At 38.5% G+C, this 11,338-nt stretch overlaps 1 protein-coding gene across 5 annotated transcripts in view; it reads right to left on the reverse strand.

The window, feature by feature from the left end:
• The window catches only part of SCUBE1 (signal peptide, CUB domain and EGF like domain containing 1), a 222,042-nt gene that overhangs the window by 20,801 nt on the left and 189,903 nt on the right, over positions 1-11,338 (reverse strand). For all 5 annotated transcript variants that reach the window (XM_069863916.1, XM_069863906.1, XM_069863897.1 and 2 more), the window contains 6 exons: positions 9,388-9,555; positions 8,338-8,499; positions 6,701-6,898; positions 4,571-4,723; positions 3,411-3,490; positions 983-1,646 (listed from right to left, as the gene is read on the reverse strand). In XM_069863916.1, the coding sequence (XP_069720017.1) occupies positions 1,494-1,646; positions 3,411-3,490; positions 4,571-4,723; positions 6,701-6,898; positions 8,338-8,499; positions 9,388-9,555 (914 nt within the window). In that variant the 3' untranslated portion in view covers positions 983-1,493. The remainder of the gene's footprint in view (positions 1-982; positions 1,647-3,410; positions 3,491-4,570; positions 4,724-6,700; positions 6,899-8,337; positions 8,500-9,387; positions 9,556-11,338) is intronic.

Below are 11,338 nucleotides of genomic sequence, written 5' to 3' on the forward strand. Positions count from 1 at the left end.
AGGATCTTACCCACATCATTTTAACCCATCCGTACCTGTCACTCTGTGAGGAAGACATGACCACGAGGCTAATGCTTTCTTGCAAACCATGGCTGATGGGCACTGTGGTTGCAAATTTATGACAAAAGGGAGTACCAAGCCTCTGAAGACTGCAAGGCCAGCCCCCCAACTCATCTGCAAAACTGTGTCCTGGTCACCCCCTCACCCCCATTACAGTCTGGGCCTCTGACACAGGTATGTTCCCAGTGTTTTGGAGACAGCAGGTCCAACAAAAATTCCTCCTTGGTGAGCTCCTCTTCCATGTGTTGTCCTCAGGGCTAAATTTGTTGGTTTGCATGTGAAGGGTGCTCAAGGAAGAGGCAATAGCTGGCCCATTACTGGACAGCAGTTGCATCTTAACTGATGTTATTTTTCCTGAAAAAATGTGTGTTGAAAGAGATTGTCCCAGAGTAAACCATTATCCAGTATTATAAACCACCAAAAAGGCTTCAGTTTGGTGCTAACAGAATTGACAAACACCTGGAGAACTCTTTTAATCATCTAAGCAAAGTTAAAAATAGATATGAGTAAATAGAGCATGTGGCAGTAAAGATTTAAGTATGAATAATATTTACAGTAACTAAAGATACCATTACTAATGTACCCACAAATAGAAGTATATATTTATATATTTATATATTGTACTTAATTAGATGCTCTATTAACAGAAAGAAAAACAAGCCTACTACTCTCATTGTTCATTTCTCACCTACTCCATTGTAAATGCCTTAAAGAGACCAACTGGTGTATTGAAAATCAGAGCTGGATCTGTTTCTATGAAGCAACTGACAGTGGCAAACCTCTGAAGAAATTACGAGGACAGACAAAAACATCAGGATATTAGGGCATGGGATTCAATCTCAACAAATTAATAAAACAAAATTTTATATCTGTATGGTTTTTTTTCTTCTTCCTTTTTTTCCCCTTTGAATTCCTTTTGTACAGAGGTTCCACTAAGCCACAAATGAGAAATACCAAAATTTAGGTTGTTTTGTTTTCTTCTAAAGATTCAAATATAAAATTCAAGTGCAATTCAAATTCCAAATACTATTTATACTACACACTTCTTTCTACAACAGAACTTATCTGCAGGTAGTTTAATCAGATTTGAATAGTTTCCTTCTTTGCTTTGACCAAAGTTATTTTTGAAGAAAAATAAGAAGCTAGAAAGAATAATGTGATTTCAAACAGAAAGTGAACATACACGAGTGCAGACACAAAGTTAGGTCTTCAACTAGATGCACTCAGGGATGCACAGGCCTTTTTGGTAGTAAAAACTCCCAGTCAGATCATTGGCTTTTAACGATTATAAAACGTTTTAAGTATTCTTCAATATACAAATTGAACATCAGGACTGCATAAAAAGAGCCTTCAAATTAGCAAATGCTTCTACTATGGAGGAAAGACAATATTTGACAGGAATGCAAAGTAACCCAGAATTGAATACCATTAGACTATTTGTACGGTCGTAGAAATCTGGAAACTTTTGATCGCAGTAGCTTTATAAATGATCTTGGAAACATCTCTTTTGACTCTTGTGCTGTGTACTTGAAATAGTTTTGTGGGTGTGCCAGTACATCAAAGAGGGCTTTAATCAGTTTCTTGTCCTATGGGAGACAACATATATATTAGATAAAAATAGTATTTGGATTCAGTTTCTGCACTGCTTTCAAAATTAATGAACAACCGTTTTTTTCTTTGCAAAACTTGATTCTGGGAAAAGCAGTGTAAGGAAACTACTCCATGTTGCTGTGCATTTCCATATAGATTAATCTGTCTACTGTGCTGGACATTTTTTTGCAGTTAGCACTCGTGGGAGGTCCTGAACTGAGAGGGCAGCAGCTGGGTTAACCACAAACTGGCTGCAGAATTTAGCCATTAGAATTGCAAATGACCTCTGCCTACCCTTCCAGCCTGTTGTCCAGGGTCTTCTCTTGAACTAGAGAGAACATTGAGGCTGAGCTCTTTAAAGACATTCTCTTGTACCTTTGTAAAGCCTCGATTCAGAGCCTCAACCCAGACTGACTGTATCCACTGGGCTTAAGATCCAAGCCACCTCAGGTGTAGTGAGGGAATACTGGGAGGCCTGGGGCAGGGTTGGCCACAGAGGCTGTCTATTACTTAATTCCTGTTCTTGCAAACTGGTTGATGAGGAGCTTGACATGAGCTACCAATGTGTACTTGCAGCCTAGAAGGCCTATCACATCCTGGGCTGCATCAAAAGAAGCGCGGCCAGCAGGCTGAGGCAGGTGATTCTGCCCCTCTATCCCTCTCTTGTGAGACCTCATCTAGATTATTGTGTCCAGTTCTGGAAACCTCAACATAAGAAGGATATGAAGCTGTTGGAATGTGTCCAGAGAAGGGCTACGAGGATGATCAGAGGGCTGGAGCACCTCCCATATGAGGACAGGCTGAGAGAGTGTGGGTTGTTCAGCCTGCAGAAGAGAAGGCTCCAAAGAGACCTGAGTGCCTGAAGGGGGACTACAAGAAAGCTGGGGAGGGCCTGTTTACAAAGGCTTGTAGTGATAGAGCTAGGGGCAATGGGTATAAACTGGAGAGGGGCAGATTTAGACTAGACATGAGGAAGAATTTCTTCACTATGAGAGTGGTGAGGCCCTGGAACACGGTGCCAAGGGAAAGGTGGCTGCCCCATCCCTGGAGGTGTTCAAGGCCAGGTTGGATGGGGCCTTGGGCAGCCTGATCTAGTGGGATATGTCCCTGCTCATGGCAGCGGGGTTGGAACTGGATGATCTTTAAGGTCCCTTCTAACCAAAACTATTCTATGATTCTATGATTCAAACTGTATATTTACAAGGCTGAATTTGCCTTCTAAACAGCCCCTTTTCAGATTTAATTAGTTAGCTGTTAAAGGTGGCAACCCAGCAACTTTCCTCCACCATTCTCTTCAAAGCATTGCTTGTGCCTTTGGAAAATAATTTCATGTATGGATAACAGTGCTACACTATGGCCATGTCTTGTTGAGGCAGGATAGAGATTTAGGTAAATAATTTTTTTAACATGCAGGAAATTCTAACTTACTGACTCATTTAAACACATGACAGACTGAGGGTGAAGAACAACAGGTTCTTCATTCTTGTTTGACTAATTTTGTTAAAATGCAATCGTGTTAGCATACATTTCATTTAGTTCCTGATTCAGCAAAGGATGTACACATGCGCTCAGTCCAGCTGAGCGGTAGCTCTTGTGTTGCTCCAAATACCAGCACAAACCTCAGAAGATGGAGAATTTAATTTGGGCTCACACTTGAGGTTTAAATATTATGACCCTTTTAGAGTTAAAAGAACTATCTTGGGAAAATATTTAGCAAAAGGAATTCTTGGTTAGCCTCATGTAAAGCAGAATTTTCTTACCTTTAGAATTTCTTGATGATTTTCTGATGCATACAACCGCCCATCTCGAACAATATCTTCTATCAGCTGTTGGTAATCCTCTGAAAAATAAAGATCAGTTGAATGACTGTTTGTGACGTCCTTTGGGAGGATAAAACCCAGACATTAGCTCTTCAAGACAGAGCCGAGAAATTTAGTATCCAGTTAATTATTGACTGTCTCTCAAGCTGCTGTAGTCTAATCTAATCATGTCAGAATTCTGTACAGCTTTAGAACAGTAATTTGGAATTATCTACATAAATACCAACTTAGCCCCTTAGTTATTATCCCCTTAAGATAATAACACTTTATTATCTGCTATTCCCCTGTTATTAATAACAATATTTTATTATCTGCATTCTGGAGATGAAGAAACAGAGCTAGGGATATGAAATAATTGTCAAAGGTTAAACGTAAAGCCAGCAGCACAGTCAGGAACAGATCCTAATGTTCTGCCCTGAGGACAGCTCTCATTTTGACTCCTGAATGACCACCTTAATACACACTTTCTTATCATTCATGAAATTGTGCTAGTGTTTGGAAAAGAGAAGGACTAACAGCGGTCAAAGGTACCACAGAAAAGTTATTGTTTTGTGAAAACAGAAATCACCCCAAAGTTCAAAATATACAGTTTATTGCATAACTTATATGACAAGCCAGTCTGTTTTAAAATGTGGATTTATGGAAGTAGTTAATGAAAGGATATTTCTTTTTGCGTTGTTTTCTCTGTTGGATTTGTTATTTTATTAATTTATAACTTTCAAAATCATTGTGGGTTACTAGTAGAACTTGATGAAGGGGCTTCCTAAAATGCTGAGCAATTAATGGTAGTCTCACTATTCATATGATAAACGCCAATTAAAAGGAGTTTTTTTTTAATTCAGTGAGATTAGGATTAAGTTTAAAGAATTCTGTGTAACTTCCTGTCCATCCTTACAGTATTAGAAAACGTAATGAAAATAAAATTAGGTATTATTTCAAAATCTTTGCAAATGGTTTTAAAGTAAGTCATTGGACTAAAATGAGTTACATCAAGATTTTCCTCATTCTTCTTTCCCTGTAATCAGTGCAAGAGAGATTCTAAAAGACAATTTTCTGTAATTCAGATAGAGCACAAAGCTGGAAAATAATCCCATTCTTACCATCATAAGTCACATAGGGGACCTGAAATCCTTTGCCACTGTTTCCTTCATTTGACTTGAACTGAATCCAGAGCTTCCTTGATCTTGATGTAAATGCAATAGGTCTCTCGTAAGTCTGACATGTTTCATATGTAGTAATTGAAGTTGGAGAAGCTAGAAAGGAGGTTAAATAAAGAAATGTTCTTATAAAATAACTTTTTGCACCCCTCCTGGTTGAGAGGTCAGAAATGTCAAATTGACAAGATACTTCTCAGCTGATGTATTCTTGAAAGCAGAAGATTTTCATGATAGAAGGGATGTAGTCTTTATCTGTCTATAAGGAGAAGTAAGTTTTTCCACAAAGGCAATGGGAACCTCTTTGTCCCACAGCAAGAAGCTTAAGTAGATAGCAAGGTACCAGAGACAATTTTTGACATTTATAAAATTAGTGTAAGTATTATTTATTTTTTGTACTGGTCTAGCATTGAATTCCATGGTTCTCATGTGGTGAGCCCAGAGAGGTCAGCTGCACCCCTGGCAATTGTGGTAATCAGCTCCTTACATGCCCAGTCTGGGGAGTTCATCTGACAGCAATAAACCATTTAGAAGAATGCAATAGCTTGTTGTAGTGATTCTGAAAAAAAAAAATCTCTTCTATGGACAGGGTCTGCCCAGCATGCCAATGAGAGGCCCATTCAATGCTGTATCACCTGTTGTTCCCATTATCTAAAGGGATGTAAGACCATCTATACTGTTCTCTTCTTATAATGATAGAAACAGAGCTAAAAGCTGGCCACCAGAAAGACTCTCATTTGCCCCTAATGTACGTAAAAGATGGAGGTTGCAGGATGTCTTCAAATAGCTATGAATGTATCATAAGGTTTGTTTAAGCTGAAATGAATTTCAAACAAAAGGAAAAGAACCCCTTCTTAACTAGTTAAGAAAACCCACTCCAAAGCTACCAGGTAATTAGGGACAACAGTAAGTGTAACCTAAAATCTAACTTGCTAGGCCTAATTCACCTTTTGCCAATGTTAGCAAAAGGCATCTTATGAATTGAATGGGGTTTGGATCCTTGAAGTACAAAAAAGTGGATCTAACTAACTCTGGAACTGCTGTCCATTCTTCCACGGTGACATTAGCAGCTGACCTTACACAAAAGATGATAAATGTTCCTAAAATCTACTCTCATGATGCCAAACATACAGTGATCACAGCTCTGAAAATCTGTTTTCTTTTCCCAGTGGTGGTGTTCTGGTACTGTTATGGGCACTGAAGTGAAAATCAAACTTGACTCTAATGTGACAGGCTTTACTCACTGTTGGAACTGCAGTTTGGGATCAGAAAGACAACTGATTTGTTTTGCTACGCTAAATATTTTGCTTTAAAAAAACTGATATCTGGACAGATATAATTTCCTTCCATCTGTAATGAGCAGTTTTCTTCTTCTGATATATAACAGATGTCAACACAAGCCCTCAAGGACAAAATGTTGTGAAAATTGTTTTAGCAAATAAATTACACTTTTAGCAAAAGGGCGCTGTTTTAAACAAAGCTCCATATAAACAATTGCCTTGCAAGTTTGGTGTTTCTTTGGGATTTAGCAACAGATCACGGGAAGCTGGATGCCTATACAGGACTGAAGGAGTGCATCTCACTGGTGTCTTAACTTCTGAAGCTGTTGAATTAACTTCATAATCAAAGGCACAACACACTCCCTACTCCACATAAAATTGGGAAAACTTTGCACTTCTTGACTGTGTCAGGTACACCAGCCTGTGCCACTGCCCAGATTCAGCACGAACTGCAGCGTATATGCATTTCCAAAGAATAAGTGAGAGCACAGTTTGTACAAATGGCAGGAGAGTGCTCTCCCAGTATTACTTAGCATAACTTTGTGTCCCACGTGATAACTGCACCAGACAGAAGACTATTTACTGCTTTGTGATTCAGCCAAGATACTCGAATAATTAATTTATCACTCTGTACAATTGTTATTGGTACAGTTTTCTGACTTACCTTGCTCTGCCAGTTTATTCAACAATCCTTTCAGAACACTGGATAGATGAAGACAGTCATCCCTTCAACGTGAACCTTCCACTCAGTCAATTTGCAATAAATATTTATGTAACCCATGTCTTATCAACTTACCACTTTTTCTCATCACTAAAACATCACCACATTCATCTTCAATTGGGAGAAATATCTCAGGTACTACGATGAGTATTCTTCTCTTTGGAGGTGGATTTATATTCCAAATGCATTCGACATTAGCTGGGTAGTCTCCAGGATAGTTGGGTGATTCAATATAGCCTGTATAATCCCCAAGTTCTCCTCCACAGTGCTGGTCTGTGGAGAAGCATAAATTAGCGTTTGAGTTAGCTGATTAGCTAATTTGAGGTGTTTTTCTAGATCTGTCAAAAGCAAGTCTAAACTCCTCCTTGTGGGTTTAGAAATGCATACACTCTCCAGCTGCCTCTTTGTTTAGCATGGAAAGACTTTTAAAGGAATACTTGATCTGCAGAGTGGCTCCAACTGATTTGCAAAACCTTAATCTCTAGTGTATAACCTAATTCAATGCTTCATTCAGGCTGTTTTAATATTTGTTTAAGAAACAAACACAGAGGTACTCACATAGTGGTTACCACTGACACCATGCTGACATGCAGAAGGTATTCTGGTTTAACTTCACTTATTTTTTAACCTGATTTAGCAGAATGAGTGTGATGTTCCTAATAGCCAACCTTATCTTGATTACAGACCCGCCTTGCTTTATTTTAAATTTAATCAGTTAGTAAAGCATCTCCACTGAGGGATCAATTTTAATTTAAGTTTTCAAAACTCCTGTTGAATTTGCCACAGAAGCCTGATTCAGTAAGTTCCTTAAGATTGACCTCTCCAGGCCTACTCACCCATGTGAAACTAGATAATATTCAAATATTTTGCGGAATCTAAGCCTCAAAGATTATGAAAGGTCACAAAATGGCTTGAAAATAGGGAGTATCCAAGACAATGAAGCTACAAGGATGGTTTTATTTTATAGGAAAGTCATTAAATTTCTTCAAACTCCTTACAGATTTCTGATTTTCTCAAACTACATTAGAAATGACAATGGTCTTCAAAAATGCATGGCACATAATCAGAATAAAAACTTATGGTAAGACTTGCACATGAATAGTTACTTTAAATGACATTACCTAATTATTATAGAGACATTATCTTAAATTAGCATGGTAGGGAGAAAAAAAAATGCTTGCCTAAAAAAATCAGTCATTCACAAAAGGTGAAATAAAATTGCACTAGAATCCTTGGGGATTTTTAAAATAGTAATTGAAGATAGGAGGCTGAGTACATTAATAAAGCCTATGAGAAGATTTCACTGTCTTGAGTAACTGCTGTACACTGTAAGGTATCTCCTAGCATTATAAAATTATTATAAAATAATTACTCTGATAGAAGGTACTGTGCTCTGCAGAGACATGGAGGAATATGCATTCCTGAAAGAGAATTTACAGGATCTGGGAAACCAAGAGTTTGGTAGTTTTACCTTGTGGCTGGCACTCTGCCGAATTACATTAAGACTAAAACAATCATATGCAACAAGTGTTACTTTTCCAGGTTTGTTTTTTTTTTATTTGTTTTCCCCACTTATACTCTTTCTTCTGGCAGCAGATATATACTCACTAGGAAATACAGAATTGAAGTGCAGTCTGACAGATGGAAACTTCACGACGCAGTTCAGATCCAAAGATACACCATGCCTCACAACTAATAGAAATGGAACTTACTTTTGCAGTGTGTAACATTAGTGGAGCCATCAAAATCCGTGCTTGTGTTCCCAGGGCAAGTGATGCAGTAGTTTTGTCCAAACTCGGGCTGGTATGTTCCCACAGGGCATCGGATACATCTGTGTGTTGTGGAGTTGTAGTAGTGTCCAGGAGAACAATGAACTGTAAGATATGAGGTGTGTTATTTTCAGAAATTAGCAACTTTCAGTGCAGAGAGAACTTTCCTCTACCCTGGACATACCTCATGATCTCCATTCTGCAATATACCTAATAGGTTATAAAAGCTGAAAAGACACATCTCTCAGCATTTCCCATTAGAAAGGATGTTCTAACTAGAATTGTGTTCTAAAACATAAAGCTAAACCCTTAGAAATCAGTAACACACTACATATGTCTCCCATTGTATTCAATAATGTTTTCCAATGAGTTTGTAATAAATGGAAGTTGATATGTATCTGCTTCAGCAGTAAAAATGCCCTTGACAACAACAGGAAAGAGGTTTCCATTAGTGTCTGTTTGCCAGGGCCAGTATGTCATTCTAGTAACTAAACCAATAATGCATTTGGGCAGATTCCTTCTTCAGCATTTGCACTGGAAGTTGACATTATGGACCACACAGTGTGTCGCATGGTTAAAGTTTCTGCCTAGGTCATTAATAATCAATCCTTGACATCATTTATTTTCTGTTCTGTTTGGTTTGTCTAATTTGGAAAATAAAAAATATACAGGACGTGAAGCCTAAGGCATTTTCTAATGCAAGTTTGTCTTATTTCTTTCCATAAAATGGGGCTGATTCACGTACCACTTACGGACTCCGCACCTGCCTGTGGTAAATTCCAAAGAAAACCATAAAGCCTGTTCAGCCTCTGCAACCTCAGGAGATCACTCCTAGTTTACAGATTACCTGACCATTTAACTTAATCACACACTATGTTTCTACACGTAGTGACTATGTTTGTTTTGGAGCCTTTCAAAGCCCCTTGGCATTGAAGATTACAAACAAAAGAGCAAGCAGCAGGAACATGAATCACAGAAAGTTTTAAAATTCACCTTTGGTTTCGCAGTCTTGAAAGGAAACAGCACCTTCATACTTGGTCACAAGCCCGCCACCACATGGAAAACAGAGGGTCCTTCCTGGTTCAGGCTGGTATGTCCCAAGGGGACAGACTCTACAAGGTTTAAAACCATCCGGAGAATAGTGCCCAGGAGAACACTGCCCTAGAAGTTGAAAATGATCATCTGTCTTAGTGACCTGACTTTTCTGGAAAAAGCATAAACCCCACAAGTAGTTAGCAATGCTTCCTTGAACTTAAACATGTGACATCTAGACGGATGCAGATTTTCATAAAATCAAATTCCAAACACCGCCAGTAAATACGACTAAATTCCTAAAAAGCTATTATTTGAAGACATTGTACTTTCATCGTGAAGACATTGTCTTTCCTGTGAGAATTTCAAAGTATTCTGTAGGATAAAAAAAGAAACTTTACACCATATCGATGAAGCGAGCAATTGTTTGTTTTTTAATCTCCATTTTATAGATACAGAAACAGTAGATCATGGGATATACCAGATGGGATGCGACACTGTCTATAAGAACAACTGACATGAGCAGCTTTCCAGGCAGCTGTGAAAAACAGTGCTCCTCAGAAGCTCTTTTGCCAGAAACCAGTGATTTTTGTAAAGCAAAGCAGTTTGTGAATGAGTCTACTGACAGATCCAAGGTATTTTCAAAACTTGCTTTCCAGGTAATTTCTGATGGGCATCTGTTTGGCTTTATTCTTGCTAGCTTGAGTGCTTTACTCAACAGCTTACCTGAGAATCGGTATGTAAGGTTTTTCAAGATTATGGCAGTAATGCACATCTTCACATCACCCCTGCCTGGAAGACCGACACTTTGAGATGTTATCTGTTCCCTGGGGTTGCCTAATCCCAATACTTTGTAATTTAGCTTCCCTGAGAACTGAAGAGTAGGTAGAAAAAACTGTCTGCAAAATCTGAAAGCTTTGAGACCTCTAGGTGGAGTCGAGATCTCTTAAGAACCCTGATACTTGCTGCGAAATGTTGGGGGCATCCAGTATCTTGACTAATTGGCTTTTAGGAGGAACTAGAGCTCCTGAGTGAAAGTGAAGTTCATGTTCTGTCCTCACAAAAGTCAGAACTCCTATGGATACTTGTGAGAGCAGGATCTCTGGGATTTTACTGCATCTCCACCCCAGCTATCTGGGATATGACTGTACAAGCTGGCTGTTGTTACACAGAACTCTGAGGAATATTATGATATTACTAATTTGAAGACAATTCTGGTATTGTTTTGTAGCAAAACTGATCCATCTGTTACGGTCCAGCTAGTCACTACTACACGAAGGTAGTTAAAGAAGAGTGGATTTGGACCTAGATTTTACTGTGAAAATTAAATACTTATGAAGGGTGACCTACACGCATCCTTTTAAAGAAGCAGTACAACTGGGTTTTAATGCTGCTAAACACACAATGCTTTCAGCGCTAATATGTTTCAGTCCTTACCTGTATATAAAATTAGCTAACTTGCTCCCTTCTTGCCTTTTACATTGAAATTGCCAACAAAACAGATCTGAGGTGATTTCCCTGAGAAATGCCCCACATGATAGATTTTCTAATTACATTTTGGCCTTGTACCTGCATGGATTGCATGTAAGTTACATGTAGCATGCAGCTATGATATAAGAATTCTACCCACAAACACTTAAAATCTCTTACATACACTTGTACGTGCCTCACCTGTGGAGGCAATGCTTTCAGTCATAGTTATTTGTTACTACACAGGCAATACTGCTTTATAAGATATGATGCAAAAATACTGCTGATTACAGGTTGTGAGTGTGTTTCTAAAAAAACCCATGTTCATCCAAATACACTGTTTCACCACATATGCTGGCACATTTTATGGAGACATACTGATTTTGATAAAATCTTTGACAGGATGTTTTATTTAGTCCAAAACATATTCTCTCTTGCTGCT

Source organism: Phaenicophaeus curvirostris, chromosome 1, assembly GCF_032191515.1.
Source record: "Phaenicophaeus curvirostris isolate KB17595 chromosome 1, BPBGC_Pcur_1.0, whole genome shotgun sequence".
NCBI classification, from domain to species: domain Eukaryota; kingdom Metazoa; phylum Chordata; class Aves; order Cuculiformes; family Cuculidae; genus Phaenicophaeus; species Phaenicophaeus curvirostris.